At 34.6% G+C, this 21,689-nt stretch overlaps 1 protein-coding gene across 1 annotated transcript; it reads left to right on the forward strand.

Moving 5' to 3' along the window:
- Positions 1–7,260: 7,260 nt before the first annotated feature.
- LOC138321700 (dynamin-like protein 2) lies at positions 7,261–18,507 on the forward strand. Its single transcript, XM_069265593.1, has 9 exons — positions 7,261–7,691; positions 8,266–8,337; positions 8,497–8,701; positions 10,082–10,377; positions 11,215–11,355; positions 12,295–12,504; positions 12,948–13,081; positions 14,003–14,144; positions 15,812–18,507. The coding sequence occupies exons 2-9, from the start codon at positions 8,308–8,310 to the stop codon at positions 16,610–16,612; spliced, it is 1,959 nt and encodes a 652-aa protein (XP_069121694.1). The 5' UTR covers positions 7,261–7,691; positions 8,266–8,307; the 3' UTR covers positions 16,613–18,507.
- The last annotated feature ends 3,182 nt before the right edge of the window (positions 18,508–21,689 follow it).

Genomic DNA, 21,689 nt, shown 5'->3' on the forward strand with positions numbered 1-21,689 from the left:
CTAAATATATTGTCCCTGTTTTGTCAACGTCTGGTGATCCTTTCGTGGGCCTCTCTAGTGAAGTCTACAGTTTAACGTATGATATTATCATATAGTCGAATGGAGGTCCCGGGTAAAACAAATATGGCGGCGTCAGGATTTTGCAACCTCTGTATTTCGGTTTCCTCCTATAGTGATCGTAACCTTAATATGAGATAAATTTTAACAACTGATTAAAGGTCAATCAGCATTCATTGAATGTTACTGATAGATACCAGTATATACCATAAATTCAACTCTATTTTGTCAGTTGTGTTCGTAAGACCTAGTACATCTTATCAAACGATAAGATTGGATCAGTAATAACGGTGAAAATAAAAAGCATGATTTTCTTGATTGGTGATCTAGATTTACTGACAGTTTTTAGGCTTAGAAATAGGTACTTCATAATGTGTCGTGATAAGTGCATAGTTTTTCTTTGCAGCAGGCTTTGTTGTACAACGTACATGTGGATGTAGGTCTTGCTACCAAGCATTTTCGGCATGTTGTCTGGTAAAACACGTGCCTATATAAAAGACATGTTAAATATCCTTGAGTCAAATTGGGTAAAAATAAAATATTTCTATTAAACAATTAACATGGCGGTTTGTCCACCCTCGAATCGTAGTCAAATTGTACGTGATGTCATCCTATCATGAGGGCAAAGGTTTTATATTATCTTCCTATTGCACTATAGCGAAGCGCGTTTCTCCGAAAAGTGCTCGTCTCTGGACACGTGACTCTGTCTCCTGGATAAACTATTCAACATGAAATGTATTGCAGTGCATGCATCGAACATCTCGCATTATCATGTTACATATACATGTAAATAACAGCTGTATTACTATTAAAGCCTTATCTACTTTAGGTGACCATAGTTGTTCTTCTCAACGATTCATATTACCAAAATGTCAGACACAAACAACTGTTTCTAGGTTGATTTTTTAAGCATTGCTTGCGTATGCCCCATAAATAATAGAAGCATAAACGTTAGCTCATGTTTTCTTATTTCTGTTGTATTGCCTTTAACTTAACACAACCTTTATATACATATCTATCTCAAAATAACTGTATGATGGTACCCATTGCCACCTCTACATTAATTCAAGTACCTTTTGGATAGTCCACTAAACCTGCTTATATGTTTGTTTTTTATTCTTTTTTTGGCTAATATATATTAAGCAAACTGATTAAAAAATGAAACTCATAATATAGGCAGGTTTAGCGGATTACCGTTTGTAGTGAGAACATATATATATACTTTCAAACGTTATACTCACCTTCTCCAACGGTGATTTACATAGTACGGTTACAAAGGCACGAAGCAAATGTTACACGGCCGTGAACTATATTATTTCAGCTCATCCTTTTACTTTCAATAGTCAATGATGAACGCATTGACATAAAATGGACTATGCTCTCTACTTTCCCTGTAACTGTCATGCGCACAAATACATGATAACCTAAATCGATTATGAAGACAAGGATGAACAAACAAGTAAACAAAATACATATGTATTGGTTTTATTTAAACTAAGTAAAATACTAGATAACAGTTATGTTGTACATTTGGGTAATTGTTTTTTTTTTTCATTTTATTTTAAAAATAAAAATATATGCTCATTATAGTCTACAAATTGCATTTAAAAAATGTAATCAATAATAAAATTGATATATGATTTTATATGTACAGTGATTATGTGTATATGTTTTGATAAAATTGATCATATATGCAACAAGAGGCCCATGGGCCTTAACGGTCATCTGAGTACCTTGGCAATAATCATATAGGAAATTAATTAGATATAGTGTCATGGTTGCCATCTTCGATTGGGGATCAACCAGAGATGTAACAACACTTTGTTGGGACCATGTCAGGCTCCTTTCATGCAAGTTTCAGCCAAATCGAACCGGTAGAACTTGAGAAGAAGTTCAAAATGTGTTTTCAAGATGGCAGCTGTGGCGGCCATCTTGGATTTCGGATCAACCCGAAAAATAAGAACACTTTGTCGGGGACCATGTCAGGATCATTTCATGCAAGTCTCAGCCAAATCGCACCGGTAGAACTTGAGAAGAAGTTCAAAATGTGTTTTCAAGATGGCGGCTGTGGCGGCCATCTTGGATTTTGGATCGACCCGGAAATAAGCAACACTTTGTCGGGACCATGTCAGGATCATTTCATGCAAGTTTCAGCCAAATTACACCGGTACAACTTGAGAAGAAGTTCAAAATGTGTTTTCAAGATGGCGGCTTGGATTTCGGATCAACCCGAAAAATAACAACACTTTGTCGGGACTATGTCAGGATCATTTCATGCAAGTTTCAGCCAAATCGCACTAGTAGAACTTGAGAAGAAGTTCAAAATGTGTTTTCAAGATGGCGGCTGTGGCGGCCATCTTGGATTTCGGATCAACCCGAAAAATAACAACACTTTGTCGGGACTATGTCAGGATCATTTTTATGCAAGTTTCAGCCAAATCGCACCGGTAGAACTTGAGAAGAAGTTCAAAATGTGTTTTCAAGATGGCGGCTGTGGCGGCCATCTTGGATTTCGGATCGACCCAAAAAATAACAACACTTTGTCGGGACCATGTCAGGATCATTTCATGCAAGTCTCAGCCAAATCGCACTGGTAGAACTTGAGAAGAAGTTCAAAATGTGTTTTCAAGATGGCGGCTGTGGCGGCCATCTTGGATTTCGGATCGACCCGAAAAATAACAACACTTTGTCGGGACCATGTCAGGATCATTTCATGTAAGTTTCAGCTCAATCCCACTGGTCAAACTTGAGAAGAAGATTGAAATGTGAAAAGTTTACGGACGGCGGACGGCGCACGGCGCACGACGACGGACGAAGCATGATGACTATAGGTCATCCTGACCCTTCGGGTCAGATGACCTAAAAATACATATGTTCTGTGTTTTGTTATAATGATACAAAGATGAATTATCTGATGTCCATATATATATATATTATTATCCAGTTTATACATATTATAGTTATAAGTATTACCACAAATAGGAGTTTTTTTCTTCTCGATGTTAACTGATAAACATGTATTAAAATGTTCGGTATTCTAATGCATGTACAATGTGCAATATACACTATTCTGTAGGCAGGTATATGTATATTATGATGCTTATACCTGCTAACATGTAAAAGATTGGTATTATGATTCATTTGTATATTTACTGTGCCGATAAATCTAGATTTTTAAAATTTGTATTGGAAATAAACTGCACATGACGCACAAAAAAAAGTATCATTGCTGAACCTATCGAATGAAGTCTTATTTTACCCAAGATTTCCGACGATGGATTGAGTGAGTAGCCATGCGAAATCAGCAGGAGATTCTGACGGTGGGTTAATTGAGAAGCGAAGCGAAATCTGAGTTTTCAACGATAAGATAATTGAAAATCGAAGTTTCTGGCGAAATGAAAACACCCAGAGTTTTCGTAGATGAGTTCAGTATAAAGCAAAGAGAAATCAGCTTTTCCGACAAACGAATTAATGAAAAGGAAAACGGAATGAGTACGAAAGCGAAGCGAACTCAGCCGAAGATTCAGACGATGAGTTGAGTAAGGAGCGAAGCGTGGGACTTCTTGATTTTTTAAATTATTTACGTCTACTCCGAGATTGCAGCAAAGTTCATCAAATATGTTGACGACAATGTGGTTATTAAGTTACATATATCAAAAAGCACAATGAAAAGGGTGAACGTGACATTAATACAGGAGACTTCCTTTTTTTAATGGTAACTTTCCTACTAAATTATCAATGTGAGGTAAATACAGTTTACACCATATCATCTACTTTAGACAGATAGAGACGTATAAACATACTTATACTATTTATACATATATGTGTATTTACTGGAGTCTCTGGTGTCAATTACCTGGATCAAAATAATATATAATGTTAACTTTAAATTTATCGCATGCAACTGAAATTGTCCTAAAGATTTAAACTTTACAGCCTGAAAAAATATGCCAAAGAAATGTTGCAATTCGTGCGATAAAGTCTCAAGGAAACAGCACTTCAAAACTACCTTTAACGTCCCATTTACTAATGTAATGGAATCAATATTAGAAGTAATTAAACAAAAAGCAACTTTAACACTTATGTTTTTTATTTAATGGATACAAAATTACACAGCTTAATAATATCTAATTTACGGATTGACAGATTTAATCAAAATGATTCATGATTACGAAAATGTTAACTATACCAAACCCTCTAAAACATATCTCGACCAGGGGGTTTAAAAGTGTTAGCATCTTATGCTTACTGTATGAGACCATACTTCCGAGACAAACTACTGGAATTTTTTTCCCGTATTATTTGAATTACTGCCCAAGTAAAAATTATCATAAAAGTAACTCGCACATAAAATACATGTATCATCATGTTTGTCGGAGAAATCTTTTCCCTAAAAGTATCGTGGAAAGATAGAATCCTAAATATCGATTTTACTGCTTTGTTTGATGACATTCACCTACAAATATAACAAATTTAATCCTACGCTGATTGATATTACGTTATCATACCTAGGTACGTACAACCTGATTAGAATCTATATCGGACGAGATTTACCGTATGTGAGATAGTAACAAAATTTTTTATTTTTTTCTTATTTTTTATGTTCCTTGCGTGTACAGTCGAATTAGGTTATCATGCTTTTGTATTGATAACATTGACACGGAGAGAGGAGAGTCCACTGTGTGTCAATACAATCATTATTGAATATTTGAAGTAAAAGAATGAACTTAAATACTGTGAAATCATTTATTTTCGTTGGGTTCATTTTTCGCAGATAATAAAATTTTACAATTTCTTTGGCACTTAAATTCACGGAGAAGATCTTACAGTACATCACAGTCGAACTTTGTGTTCACTCGATCGGAACTAAGATCTCCCAAACAACACGGTTACAATCATTACCTAGAGTTTGTACTTGACCAGTGTTTTACAGGTGTCCCACGAAACAACTATTGTGTCAGCGTTGATTATTTCATAATCCAATTATTCGTTGGTAGATTTAGCCTACAAAATTGTGAAAATAATCTTTGTTTGAACAATACTTTTCAACTGACGCTTTGAACTTTTTATTGTACTCCTAAAATATCCTAAGGACACATATGCTTACTCTGACATTGGTATAAATTCATTAAAATTATCATCTTTTAGTAGGGACGTAAATCGTTGATTTTGGTCAGGAAACAAAATCCACGAAAATTAAACCCCAACGACAATTAACGATTTTACAGTAATACAGTTTACCGCCGAGTAACATTTGCTGCCTTTGTAATCGTACTTTGCAAAACGTCGTTTGAGAAGGTGATCAGAGATACACCATGACAAAATTCATTTTGATTTGATTTACGCATAAAAGTGTTTATCTCAATATTTACATTTACTTGTAATTTCTACTATATAAACTGACCAAGGCAAATTGAAGGATATGAAGGTATAACCGACACCCAAAACGTGAGCTTTATGACGTCACTGATGTTGACGTGGTGACGTCAACTGATCACCGTCAAAATGGCTGTTCCATCTTGTGGATTAAATCGTCGTTGATAAACGGTTTCCATAGTCTAGCTTAAACAAAGTTAATGCAGAGACCCTAAAATGAGTTGATAATGTAAATATAAGCATTAAACTATCTTCCTATGGCATCTATATAGACCATAGATGCCACAGGAAGTTAGTTTAATGCTTAAATATGTACTCACTACTAAAACTTCTTGAATAAATCGAGTGGCAATCGATACGATCATTTAGTTTTTGTGATAAGTATACAAAGAAGGGTAACAGTTAGAAATCCGAAAATATAAGTCACTGTATATATACGTATATCTAGCATTTATGGGACATACGCAAATGATGCTTCAAATTTTCCCCTCTGCAATAAAAAACAATTAAAAAACGGTGGCCATTTAAAGTAGATTTGTTTTTATAGTAATATCTATTTGCGATCAATGCATACACTCCAGAAAATTTCAGGTTAAACGGTTTATCAAGAAGACCGGGTCACGTGGCCAAAGACGATCACATTTCGGAGAAATGCGCTGCGCTATCGTACAGTAGGAAGATAATACACAGTGTATAATCACGATTTTACCAGCCGAGAGTCGTTATGTCATCCAAGGGCTAAGCTTGAAGATTTCGCAACGACCCGAGGGTGGGCAAACAAACCGCCACGTGAATTGTTTTAATGGGAATATTTCATTTTATACACCCAATTTGACACAAGGAAACTAAATTTATCTATTTTGTTAGGGATGAATTTGACCAGATTAACGACGAGAAATGCTAGGTAGTCAAGGGATGAATTTGACCAGATTAACGACGAGAAATGCTAGGTAGTCAAGGCCTACACCCACATGTACATTGTAGTCTGCTCTCTGTGAAGAAAAATCATGCATATATCACAACACATTATCAAGTCCTATATCAAAGCCATACAGTATATTTGTATATAAGGTCTCATTTTGAAGCTCTAGTAACTGCGTTTACGAGGGTATAGACTATTTGTTCATGTTGTCAATCATTTGACGTGAAGGTTGCCTATCTTATAAGTCTATATCAGCTATCTTGCAAATCATGTCCCACACTTTCATCGTTATTCCTGATCCCATATTATTATTAAACAGCAGTACAAGGCCTAACAAGGACGAAACAAGTTATTTGTCTTATCCCGGAGTCAAAACTACTAGGTCCAAGTTATACACCAGAAACATACATGTAGATGGACTTATGTTTGGTTTGGTTTGGTTTGATTAGTTTAACGTCCTATTAACAGCCAGGTTTGGTTTGATTAGTTTAACGTCCTATTAACAGCCAGGACGTGCCAGGTTTGTTGGTGGAGGAAAGCCGGAGTACCCGGAGAAAAACCACCGACCAGCGGTCAGTACCTGGCAACTGCCCCACATTGGATTCGAACTCGCGACCCAGAGGTGGAGGGCATGTGGTAATATGTCGGTACATCTTAACCACTCGGCCACCGCGGCCCCCAGGGACTTATGTTTGTTTATGTTTATGTAAATACTAGGTAACGGTTACATTCAATGAATTGGCCTTTTATCAGTTGTTTTAAGCTCGTATCAAGGTTACGTACGCCACCAGATCAAACCGGAATGTACAGACTAAAGTCCTGAAGCCACCATATCTGTTTAGCCTGAACCTCCCTACAACCATATGCTAATATCACAGGGATCTGAGAATTAGTTACAGTTCATATAAGCATGGACCCACCAGTTACTAGACGTTTTAGAGGTCTCTGTAAAAAAAATCTATTAAAATCCTCTTCCACGTGTATAGTGCATTGTAGAAGAGGTTTTTTACCGATTTTTTTACTAGATCCCTAAAACGTGTAGAAATGGTCTATGGGCACTCTGATGGGTCCATGATTATATAAACTGTAACTAATTCTCAGATCCATGTGGATAATATCATACGTACGCTATATATAGACTTTCCGGGATACTTAAGATAGGAAAACGAGATGTTGATAAAACCAAGGTCATATAGGATAGATAAGTGTTTTCTGTCTGGTAAGATTTGTTCTGTCTCAGGACTATCTAAAGTCTTCTACGCCAAACTCACTTTAGAAAAGCTTTGTTCTGTTCCGGGACTAAGTTAAGTCTTCTACACTCCCTGTAGATGCATAGGTAAGACACTTCATATATTATACAGTATACGAAATCATTGTTCTTAATCTAGGATGGCTGCTTTATAATCGAAAAATTGTACTTTATCTTTCCAATCTAAACTTTCATGATTGTAAAATTGATATGTTCCTTTTCTCTCTAAGTCTCTACAATTTTTACACATTTTGTCAAGCAACTTTTTCAACAATCCACGACTCAACAGTTATACCTTATGTTAGGCGTGATGCATACACACTTTTTATCAACTTAGTTATGTTCAAGTATACCTAAGAGGTGATATATAGACGCACAAAATATCACTAGTTTAAGCTGGATCTTAAACCTTGATTCTGTTTGTAAATAACAGGCAAATAAAGGAACAATGAAACGAACTTTTGTGCCCAAACACAAATGGAAAACCAGTTTGAACATTCAAATTGAAAAAGATAATCACTACCCTTTTATACTCCAACCCCTTTGTTTTTCCTCGAAATTACACTCTAATAACGAAACAGTTTTGGTGTTATCAAATTTCACATGTGTTAGCTATATTTATGTGATAATTGATTATTCATTTTTTTACTTGAAATAACAGACAGACATGCACATTTATACTTAACTGGATAGAACTCTAAGCATGGCTCAAGTAGCAATCTCAAGGACGCAGGTAAGCCAATTATCTTAAAGTAAGACCGTATATCTTAATATGTAATCAAAATACATCAACATTAAATAATCAATTAAACTCTATAAATACTACGTCGTCTAAATGAACTATTTCAAAATGGTTGGAATGTACATGTATTTCATTTCGTGTTATGTCTAGTTTCAGGATAAGCTGAAACTGTTAACTGCCAAAGATGACAGAGACTGCGCACTACTAGTTGACGTTTACAACGACGTCAAAACTTGTACAGAGAACAGCGCATTGGTCAAGGACCTTGTCCTACAGCACGATCCTGATTTTTTTGAACATGTGAAACAAGGAATAACGGACCTGAGAGAAGCCGATCGTCCAATTCTTGTTATCGGTAATTTATTGACATACCTTTGAAATATGAGTATAACATTAATTAAAACAGCAAAGAAAATTTAATACACAAAGGTGACGTAAAGGAAAATAACAGTAGCTATCACAAGACATTTTAACGACTAATTTACAATGTCTCTCAGACTCTGATTTTGATATTTTGTTTCTGATGTGTAACATGGACGTAGAAGGTTTGACTCGGGGATAATACAAATAATACAGACAATACAAATAACTTGTTTCGTCCTTGTTAGGCCTAGTACTGCTGTTTAATGATAATATGGGAACAGGAATAACGATGAGTGTGGGACATGGTTTGCAAGAAAATTTAATACACAAAGGTGATATTGACATAAAGGAAAATAACAATAGCTATCACAAGACATTTTAATGACTAATTTACCATGTCTGTCAGATTTAAAGCAGATTAATACACATGTTATGTATTTTGTATTATTGTATTTTCATTTACACGATATAATACTTACTTGGTTAAATTTACAAGCTCCCTACTGCTTTTTTTCAAAAACGTAGCTCAGCTGTATATAGCCTTGACTAACAAACCTATTTTATTACAATTATTTACAACAAGATTGGAAAAACAATTCAAAAGTCTTTCAAACTAGAACATACCTATAGAAGCTACTCACGTTATAGGACGGAAAAGTTTTCGATAAAAGGTGGTACGGAGAAAAAATATGAACAAAGCAATATATATGGCATCATGTTTTAAATTAACTGCAATATTGTAGCTCAAAAGACTTTTAGACAGATAATGGTGTCCACTTTACAGCTACAATTGGTGCCTATTACTGCTAATGGAGCAAAGAAATGTTTGTGCAAACCATTATTAAAACTTCTGTATGCATTTTATCTTGCTTGTTTGATATCACTTACCTCATACTTAATAAAACTGAACCGTATAAAATATCAAATTCACACCGAGACATTATTTTTTTTCACATATAAATATGATGGTCTTTTCGAAGGAAAATAATACGGCAAGTCTACAAATTATGTATTTGACGTCTTATGAGTGGTAAAGTAGATACATTTGTATTAAGAATGGTCGTCATGTTTCTTTTGGACAAAAATAATATATAAATGCATGTTTACGCTTTCCATTCTTTCCCTTTTCTTTCTTGCTTTTCTCTTTATGACGTGTGATACGAAATTATCATCTAATATATAATTGGACTGTATTAACGATAAAACTCGTTTAATGAATTTCAATTTAATTTTTTTTATAATTATATTTAGTTAGTCTAGATCACGTCATATTAGAATGAGAAACTTCATTTCTGTATTTATAATATATTTTTTTCTTATTTGATAGTGATTAATAATAACATCTGAGTATGTTTACATTTCACTGTTTAAGGGGAAACTAGTGCTGGGAAAAGCAGCTTCCTGAATCTACTGATCGGTCGAAAAGTCTTACCAGAGTTAGCTGCCCCTTGTACTCACTGCATGTGTTGTATAAAGAAAGGAAGGAAACTTGAAGCACGCGTCAGCTCGTTTGGTGGCTCTGACTTGTTTGGGACCAAGATCATCAGCGCAGATGGAAAATCTGATAAGGAGTTCCAAGACGAATTACAGGAACTGGTGAACGAAGACAACTGTGATGAGGCCCTTGACAGATGTATTGAGATCTTTGTACCTAGTTCTATATTGGAGGTAACCCAGTACTTACATATATTGCTTTGAAATAATTAAAATATACAACTTTTTTAAGTTCACTAATACATCCTTTAGATTAAGATTCGCTTTTCGTTTCCGTATTTTTAGACATGGGTATGAACTTAAGCACTTTTTCGCACAGTACCAAGTACCCATAGCGTATCTTAAAACCTTGTGATGCAAGATTGAATCCAACATGTAATCAAACTGAGAGATCCCAGGGTGATCTTGGTGCCGACCAAAGATTGATCTACGTTCGACAAGTTTCCACACTGTGGCTATAAACTACATATAAAATTTGAGATAGATCCCTTCAGTACTTCCAGAAATAGAGGTAACGATATTCATCTATCAAAATCAAAGATGGCGGCCTATCGGCCATCTTGTTGACCTATCGGTCTCAAAATCCATTATGCACAACCAAGGTCCATGGGGTGTGTACATAGTAAATTTAAGATAGATCCCTTCAGTACGTTCTGACAAATATAAGTAATAAACTTCAATTATCAAAATCAAAGATGGCTGTCTCAAAATGCAATATGCACAACTAGGGTCCTTAAAACCTAGAAAACCTACCTATGGACTTTGAGACGGACCACGGACCACGAACGAAAAGTTGATGATGGGCAAAACGTGTGAGCAAAACATCAAACATGGAAATATAAATCGTGTTGAAAGTCTATATATTTCTTAGTCGATTATTTTTTTTATTTGTACTGATTAATATGATGGTAAAAAGGAAAGTTCAAAAGATTTCCAGTACCTAAATATAAAATATAATGAGTCAACCAATGTTTCACTTTTGAAATGCTTAATAAAATCATAACATTTAAGGACAATGTGTACCTGGTGGACACACCTGGATTCGGTGAAAATGAACAAGTTACGAAGTCACTGGTGAAGTACCTACCCAAAGCTATGGGGATCATCTTTATTCTCAATACCACAGTTTCAATAGGAATAGCTGAAGACAGAGTAAGTAAATATATCTATGAAATATAAAATCAGACTATCAAATTTCGAACCATTATCAAGCTAAAGCTAAAACCCAACTCACATTTCCTCTCCTTACTAAGTTCCCTTTCATTTTGAACTCTCTGGATGCAAATTTTTGGTTTAAAATGTCAATGGTCTGGAACAGGAATCGTACAGCGTTTGGGGTGATAGAAACAGCCATATCACGTCAGTAATGCTGCGGTTTGGGTCAAAAGTAACAAAGGGTATACTCGTATTCACAAAGTTATTAAAGGGACAATTCATTCTAAGAGAACATTAAAATTTGTATATATATCAGATAAAACAACTTCTAATGGAAATTACATCAGTCAGTTTTACTGTGATATGCCTGAAACGCCTATGGTGGTGACACGTGTGTGAAATATTCAAACTTGCTCGCTCTCCGCCATTACACACTGTGGTCGAACTTCTTGTATGCCGAACCCTGTCCCTTGCTCGTAAAGTAATGCAACTTTTGGCTAGAACTGCTCAAATCGCTCTGACAGTAGTGTGTTTACCTTATTAGGTGAATTGTCTTGCCTAAAAATCATTTTATCACCTTCTCAGTGGTTATGTAGTTCATTTGTTTAACGTGCGTGACTTTGGCTCGGGTATGGGTACAGAGTTAATATTGTACCTGCTTAATCGTATTGATCAACGATTTGATATTTCAACGATATTAATTAAAATACTTAACAATGTTGTGGAATTTGTCAATGTTTTACGTTATATGTTTCATAAGAAATGTAGAACAATACATTTATGCTATATTTTGCTTATTGGTTATGTAAAAGAATTTGCCTGAGTGATACTCGTATTCACAAAGTTATTAAGTAATATCGAACAAATCGATATTAGACTTATATAACTTCATCAAGCGACAATATTACGTAATACAAATACTTCTTTTTTCACAAGGGCGTTTTGATACTAGACGAAATAAAACAGCTACGTGAAGAAGGCAAAATCCCTTCATTTGACCCCACAAAAATACTATTCATCGGTAACAAATGGGATCAAATTCCGGAGGAAGAAAGACATGACCATCGCCAGAAAATCATCAGGAAAATGAAGACGGTCTGGCCAAAGTTTCATGAGGACCAATTCGTTCCTCTTAGCGTAAAATATGTAAGTAAATCACAAGTTGTGATGAATACAGTGCTTTATACGAGACTATGAAGCTTTTTTAAAAACCAATCGTAATAATGTTGGGTATGATAATAATTCAGTCCAAGTATCAATGTTTAGATAAGGTTATTCATACGCAATCGATTAGTCCTTTTTCGAGTTTTCGCTGTTGGCGTCGCACATCACTAAAACGTTAGCATAATTGATATTTGAAGACGTCGATGACGACGTCTTGTATATCATGTTTCCCTAGAACAACTTATGTGCTATGTAATATTTATATAAGAAAATAAATGCAAGTGCGATTTAATGCTCTCTAATAAAACTAGCATTTAAGTCACAATATCGTACTTGATATTTCAATAACATCGACGATAACGTGTGATTTTCTTCTTTATGAAAATTTATTACATAAACAACGGTAGAGATAAATTTGTTCACAGGTTTTAAGATGGCAAAACACAACTAGTATCCCGGAAGACTACAAGTCAGCGATCAAAGATTACGAAACAGTCCTGGACAGGATTCGCGAAATTGTTGAACACTGTTGCAGCGCCAGGTCGAAAGTCCACAAGAGGTATGTAAGTTAAGTACAGTATATATTTAGGATACCCGATTATATTCACTACTCTCCTCCGTGATCTCAAGTAGAGCACTCATTATTGAGTATTTAACCGCTTTTAGGATGTAAGAGCTTACCGTATAGCCCATTTGTTTGATTGGAGTTGTTATTGAACGTATTGCCCGTTACAATGACGTCATCAATATTGACGTGCAAACGACGGAACCATGTTCATAATGCGTCAAGCCTCGGGTAAGACATTCATGAATAACCCCTCGGGTTGTGATTTCGTTGTTACACCCTCTAGGTAGTGAAAGATTCTATCAATCCATAAATAGACCTATCTACTATCTACCATTTTTACAATATGGAGGAATTACAAACAGATTGTGAAAAGGAAATGTGTTTGTAATTTTTTAAACTCATTATTCAATGAGCTTAAATATGTACATATGTACATTTGTAATGATAATTTAATATGATACATGCCCCTATTGACAGTACCGTTACCTCCGTGCGACTATTGTCTATTATGTAGTTTCCCCCGCCCACCTATCGGAACACACGGTGATAGCGTAATAGTACACTAATGACGCATACATTGCAAAAAAAGTATGGTATAAAACTATCTCGTACTCGTATATAAGAAAATGAATGATTTTCAATGACTTTGCAATATTTTAGCATGTGACACAACAAGTATAATATGACAATTTTACATCATAAAATGAACTACGATTTTACGTCATGTTTGACTTTAATGTTCTCCATAAAGCAGGTTCCCGTTGAGTTATGCGAAATATCTATATAAGAAATTTGGTTCATTTCAAGGCTTGCAGAAAATAAAAAGTAAGGTTTGCAAATGCAAATACAATTGTACAATTTTATATCAAATGATTAAGTCATGTACCTTTAGTTATCTTCTTTGTGTTAAAGGTTGCTGCTCAGCGTGTTTAAACATATGAAAACCTTCGTAGATGCAACGGTAACCCACGCATTATTGTCGGTCGAGGAGAAACAAGCGAAAGTTAAAAGTCTACAAGGCCTTGCCGATGAAATGGTATCGATATACGAAAAGGTATTTGTATGTTTGATATTGATAGCATTTTAATAAAAAAAAAATAATAACTATATGTCAGATCAGTTCATTTTATGCTCATTATTTCAGGTTATGATGAATTAAAATTAGTTAAAAGTTTGCGTTATGTGTCGCTAATCTTATTCTGTTACACCCATTTGTATGGTTAGAAATTTGAGTATGATGAAGTCGTACGCGAGGAAAATTTTCGCGGGAAATTTTAAAAGTGGTACAGTTATTGGCCAAACTAAACTAATGGCCTATATATATTAAAGCCGTATAATCCGTATCTTGTTGATCCATAAATCAACAAAACAAAATTAGGATACATCTATTATAAAAATTTAATAAATTCCCCTAATTACCCACCAAAGAGGTCCCAAGTTCAAAACAAATAAATGATAAAATAATAGTGTTTGAATATGCACACCGCGTCATTTTTAATCAGTAGACAAACACGTGACTTTCCAGACCAAAATAAATGGCGTCCTCAGTCAAAATTATGTTGTGCATGTTAGCCGGAACTACATGTAGTTACTTATCATGAACAACTGAATATTTAGTTGTGTGATGAAGCTAAAGAGTCCTCCTAAGCAATATATATACATTATCATCGTGTACATAATACTTGCATTCGATCATCTTGAGTGTTTACAATACGACAATTGGTTGACTATTCTTTGACAAAATTTTCTGGAGCTACTGGAGGGATTTTGTGGGAATGGTATTTAATCTTGTTTCAAAGTATAAAATATGTGTTGCAATATCGTACATTGTACTAGACTAGATACTACATTGTACATAAATATACCAGATATATAAACAAATAATATAAGATAAAATATATAAAAAATATCTAACTCATAAATGAAATATTTAATGCACACAATGATGCAGTTTAATTGGCTTCTTAAATACAGTAATATCCATCACTCGCTAAGGATCGTGTGTTATTTAAACTTTAAGAATCAACTCACTCGTGCGGAAAGAATTCCATACCAGCCTTAGTGTAACCTCAACATCAATGCAAAGGATGAATTAAAATATGATTCAAATATAGGATTCACTCAACACTTTAACAATCAAACATTAACGTTTGAACGTGTTTGAAGAGTCGCGGTGGCCGAGTGGTTAAGATGTCCCGGAATATTACCAGGGCTTGTGCGTGTTCAAATCCCATGTGGGGAAGGTGCAAGGTACTGACCGCTGATCGGTGGTTTTTCTGTGGGTACTCTGGTTTTCCTCCATCATCTAACCATGCAAGTCCTTACATGACCCTAGCTGTTAATATGACGTAAAATTTAACGAACTGTTTCAGTTTCATGATTCTTACTTTCAAGAATAAAACCAAATATATTGTGATCACACGGCGCGACTATAGAGTGGTTACTGGGGTGTGATGCTTGGTGTCTTCGGCGGCATGCTTCAGTGATATAGCACTATTAAAAGGGCAACAGTTCCACTATATAAGAAGACGCAACACGAATATACAGCAGTCTCCCAAAACACGCACCTCGTACAACATACACGCAACACACCGCATACATGGGAGACCGTCCTTACATGACCATAGCTGTTAATAGGACGTTAATTAATCAATCAAACAAACAAATAAAACAAACAAACTTTGTGTCAATTAATTACAATCTTTATATTTTATGTTGTAGGGAAAGGCAAATATCGTTACAATGGCTGTTCATATCCAAAACAAGGTAGTAGAGGACTTTTATCAATACTTGAATAACATAGAAAACAGGCAGCACATTTTCCCTTGGAAAAAAAGTAACATGCCTAAAGGAACTGACTATAATGCGGTTAAAGAGAAAGCTTTCGTCACCATCAGGGCCTTCATCACAGAATCTTTCTCTGAAAGAATTGCATTGTCTCAGCAAATGATACAGGATATGGAAGACAGAATGTCTACTCTCACTGCGAAGCTCAGTACCATCAAGAAAAAGATCGAAAGCATTCTGGAGGGACCCAGCGGTGAAACATCGTGCCCTGATGTTGACAACACAAAGACAATACAGTTTGGACAAGATGACAACGAGTTAAGTGGTGGTGAAATTGCTGCACTAGTAATAACAGCACCTCTTTGGATACCTTTAGGGCTAGTCGGGGCGGTGACAGTTCTTCCAATTTCAGCTTCTATAAATACGATAAAATATAAATATAAGATGGCCGGTTACAAGGCTAACCCAAGAGAATACCTTGATAGATGGTCAGATGAAATCATCAGAAACGAATATTCAAAAGAAAATCTGAAAAACATGATGTTTCGAAGATTAACAATTCATATTACTGCAGGAATGAATATCATGCAAAAGTCAAATGCAGAGCTCGGTAACTTGTGTCGTCACCTGGCGAAGAATGTGAAAACAGATGAAGTACCTGAAGGATATTATGAGATAAGAGATCTCACTGATCGGATGGATGAAAAACTAAATAGACAAAACAATCCTAAATGAAATACTTTTTCAAAAACTTCAAAACGAACTGTGTCCCAAACGACTACGACAATTCGCATTGTAAACTAAAAGCAATGGTGTGAAACTTAAAAACCGTTCTGTACTTTTGTTGTGATTCGCAATACAGACATAATTTACCATGTATGAATGTAAGTGTAGGTACATTCCTCCGCTGACTTTCGGGCACTTGCTGATAGGACAATAGTATAAAAATATTTTTGGTATCATCACTTGTATAATATTTGTTACGGGGTGTAATGCTATTGCGAGAGAATCAATATAGAATTCGCGATAAGAAAATGTTTACCCCCTTATAACCCGAAGGTGTTGGAATGGGTATTCTCTTTCCGAATGATTTATTGCACTTTTATTTATTTTTAACATGTTATTGATGCTGGTATTGATTATGAATATAGCGGCATTTGAGGTCAAAGTCTGTGGTAACTATAATATCTATATTTTTAAACAAAATTCTCGTTTATTCTTGGCACTCTTCCCTTCACAATGTTTTCCCCTATAGTGCAATTTCAAATTTTATACACTGCCCTCCAAACGTTCTGTTACCTACGTTAAATTTTGCTGCCAATTTATCTCTAAGGAAACTCTCAAAAATGCAATAAATGAGTTAGAGAAGATAAATAAATTGATGAATAATATATACTGATGCCTGTAATAACAAGGTTTACATGTTTCCGTACTTTATGTGATATTGTACATGTAATAGAACTTTTGTAAGGCAGTGTATTTACACCTGCTTGGCTAGACTCGTACTGTACATGTATAACCAAAGTTATCGTTATTAACGCATTTCCCGAATATTCCACCGAAGATACTGACACATTTGACCGGTATTAGATTACCCGACGAGACAGAGTGTTAGTTCCTCTGAACTATGTTTTGTCATTCTTTGATAATGTTTAGGCTCTTGGTTCTTTTTTTCTGGGCCGCAATGAAAATGTCACGAAATAGAAGCAAACGAATTGGAACAAGGTAGTTCTTCTGTTTAATCTTGTTCAACTAAATTTCCAACCTGAATTTGATTTTATGTGCCTTTAAATGTTCAACATATCAAACAAAAATATGTTAATGTATGTACTTAATTATCCTTTTCTCTACACTAAGATGGCTGAATTCACGAGAGATAGCCGCTGACTTTAGACTTTCCTAGTGTCTTACCATTGTATGTATCTGCTAAGTACTGTATATTTAAGAGGCAAAAGGAGGAATTTCAAGAAAGTTCATAGCCAATCTTGTATAACCTAAAATCGCGGTAATAAGTCTGAACCAAAAATAGGCCTATCTTGAAAGTAAGCCTTTGATTTTTTTTATTTTTGTTTGTTTGTCATATGTGTCTTGTAAATATGCCGGCTTTGAAAACAGGCCGCACTTGAAATTAAAACTGATTCCTTCCAAGAAAATTATCTAAAAAAATAAGCTAACGTTATTGGAATTGTGAACAATACAAAATTGACATATTGTTCTTGTACGTGTATAAATAAAATCCTGGTTACTGATCATTCAAATTTGAATTACCAAATATTTTCATGTACTTAAGTTATTTTTGTTTAGATTTAAACAATGATGAAATGTAACAAAACTAAGCTCATCCTTTAAGTAAGCTTGCCATGACTTACATGATATATGACTTCGAAAATAAGACGGATTTGAAAATAGGTCAGTTTCGAATATAAGTCTAGGATTTTCTAAAAAAAGAAAAGAATAAAAGAAAAGCTACGGCTTATTATCTTGATTTAAAAAAAATTTAGATTTTGGTGCTGAGACTTCAATTGATAAAGGTGCTTGACTTCGAATATTTATTGTGTTCCATTACTGACTATGTATTTCTCGTTTCTGGAGTAAAATATTGTAGTAGAAATTATAATTAACACATTTTATTATATGTTTTCGTTGATTTATTCAATGTTTCCAAGGCTGATTAATCTTCCTACTGTGAAATCACGATAACGACTTCATAAAACTAGAGAGGGAGAGGCGCCTTTAGTAGGAAGGGATGTGAAAGAAAGGGGAGCCCCTTAACTCATTGTGAAATAATTGATGATGAAACAAACAGTCTTTTACTAAGGCGCATAGACCTAGTTAGTTTTGAAAGAGGTATGGTCACTTTTCGCCTGCCACGACCTAGACACAACAACTGTTTTTAAAGATTTAAGGTTATTTGGCCCAATTGAACTTCAATGAAGGTTAAGGCCAATTATATTTACAAACATTTCAGCATGCCGCTTAAAGGTTTTAAATGTCTTGGCCTCTGTGTCCTTGAATGAAGGTCAAGATCATTCATATTAAAAAGCTTGGTAGCCTTATATATATCAGCATGCAACAGGCTAAATATTAGGTCTTTGGGCCTACAAGAATTTAACAAGAGGCCCAGGGCCTTAACGGTCATCTAACTATTGGCACAATACAACACCTCAAAGAATATAGTAGCGACAAACAATTAAGGCAATATAAAGAACTCTTTTAATAGAAGAAGTTCAGGTACTGATATATTTGATGAATATAGACCGTGAATGAATGTCCCTCGATCTCGACCAGACTACAAGTCCAATATATAGTCTCTAGGAGTATTTGTTATGTACGAGAAGTCGTTTAGATATTTTAGCCTATTTGACCCCTGTGACCTTGGATGAAGGTCAATGTCATTCATTTGAACAAACTTGGTAGCCCTACATAAATGTACATCCAAGCATGTCACCGGCCCAATATCAGGTGCTTGGCCACTGGTTTATTAAGCAGAAGTCGTTTTAAAATTTTAGCCTATTTGACCCCTGTGACCTTGAATGAAGGTCAAGTTCATCCACTTGAACAATCTTGGTAGCCATTCGTCCAAGCATGTCACAGGCCCAATATCAGGTCTCTAGACCTCTGAGTTATTCATAAGAAGTCGTTAAAAGATTTTAGTTTATTTGACACCTGTGACCTTAAATGAAAGTCAAGGTCATTCATTTGAACAAACTTGGTAGCCATTTATCCCAGCATGTCACAGGCCCAAAATCAAGTCTCTAGGCCTCTTAGGTATTCACAAAAAGTCGTTAAAATATTTCATATTTATATATTTAGTCTTCATTGAGTTGGTCGTGACTTACAATTTTGCTATCATTAGGACCGTCTTCATCCTCCATACTCCATGAGTTACTATAATTGATGTTATATCAACCCCCGGACTATCTCATAGTAAAACTGAAGACAGCTCAGGAATACAATTATGAACCAATGATGAATCACAGGCCTGCAAAGAGTTCCTTTGAAGACTACAAGAGAGCGACGGCCAACTTCACAAAGAAAAATAGTACAACCACTGGTAGTGTGGGTATCACTTCATAAATTTCACATCGATCATCATCTTTTTAAAACGCAAAATCATAGGACTAATGATTGATTAATTTTGTGTCACTTTGTCGGGCTTCCAGTTACAAAAATCAAATTTCTTGTTTGCTTTTTTCTTTTCATTTTTTAATTTGTATACCTGTTTCACAATATGTATTCTTTTATGCCATTTTAATCCGATAATTTTCTATGAGCTTTGTTTTTGATTTGTTCTGGTTTTTTGTATTTCTATAATGAAATTAATATTACATTGAATCAATTGTTTTCAAAATATTTCAAGATATTTTTGTTAATTTATTTTTCTACTATGAATTTGTTGACAAATTTGACATAACTAAGATCAACTCTTTTCAAAGAAAGTTAATGACCCTTGTCATTTTAATGAAATTTTACATTAATCTATTAGTCTACACAAAAAAAATTTTGATATTTTTTTCAGTGAGTTTAAGACTTATGACCTCTATGGACCTGATTTAACAGATATTTACTTAGTTTTACATATCTAAATTTAATGTTTCAATATATAAAAACTAAAAGCGATGCTAGCCACCGGGAAACGACAACGTGGTGTCTACTTTCATAAGACTTCCTTAATCTTAATATAGGATATTTATGATGTAACTGAAGTTTACTAGACAGCAAAATTATTGTATTTGTAAAACATTTTCTGTTCAACTCCGTTAATCTGTGAATAGATTCTATTTGACACTTAATATACATGTGTTTTAAGGGAGATGCATAATTAAATCAAAATATTCCAATTTTGCCGAGTAATCCTCTAGTATAAAACTACAGATACAGAAATATTTTCATCTCTCCATCGCCCAACCCTGCTTTTCATTCAATTTGTACAAGCTAGTATATTTCATGAATATTGCGTATGTAGATGTCTACATGTATCATGTTTAGCTAATATGATCCTCAATAAGCACTAACACGTTCGGGAAACAACATTTTATTTACTGTATACATGTACGATAAGACATTGGCCTAACTACCTACTGTAATTAGATGATGCGTGTATTTCCCGTTTTGAGAAAATGCATGGAAGTACTCTAATTAAGTTGATCAAATACTATATGTAAGCTAGTGTCAACATCAGTATATATCTGTGATATAGAAACTAAACATGTACATGTAGGCATAGACTAATTATTTTCCTGTCTACAGTAATCAGCTGAACGTAGATCGAGGATTCAGAATAAGAGATTTTTTTCTTAGGCGTACACTTGCCGTATAGTTTATATCGAGGCTCCAAAAATCTGTTTTAGTTTACTTCGGATAATAAATATATATCTACATTTATTAGATATGCAGATATCTCCTCAAAAAACATACAAAGACATACAGTTGTGTATGATGACATCGGTTTTATCGACATTGTTCACAAGTGTGATAAGTTTAAGTTATCAACTTGGATCGTTGTCGTTGTCACATAGACGCTTTTCATCGTTACAATTTTGGCGAAATTCAAATTCATGCTTAAATATCTGCCTCAAACGACTATTGAAGCTAAGATATCTTGACGATAGAAAGATAGATTTTGATAAAATATTTTTCCGTTAAAACAATATAAAATCATGAATTGTCTAAAGGGTAATTAAAGTAGAATCTTTACACGGAATTTCCCATATTCATTTTTTTCAGATATTATATCCAGGCAAAATAATGGCTTATTTGTGCCATTTCTTAGCTTTGTATAGCATCAAATCGGTGGCATCGTCACATAAAA

Source organism: Argopecten irradians, chromosome 4 (assembly GCF_041381155.1).
Source record: "Argopecten irradians isolate NY chromosome 4, Ai_NY, whole genome shotgun sequence".
Lineage (NCBI taxonomy): Eukaryota > Metazoa > Mollusca > Bivalvia > Pectinida > Pectinidae > Argopecten > Argopecten irradians.

Coding starts and splice junctions, on each gene's coding strand:
- LOC138321700 (XM_069265593.1), top strand. CDS start 8,308: ATGGCTCAAGTAGCAATCTCAAGGACGCAG. Junction 8,702..10,081: donor TCGTCCAATTCTTGTTATCG/GTAATTTATTGA, acceptor TCACTGTTTAAG/GGGAAACTAGTGCTGGGAAA. Junction 11,356..12,294: donor TAGGAATAGCTGAAGACAGA/GTAAGTAAATAT, acceptor TTTTTTCACAAG/GGCGTTTTGATACTAGACGA.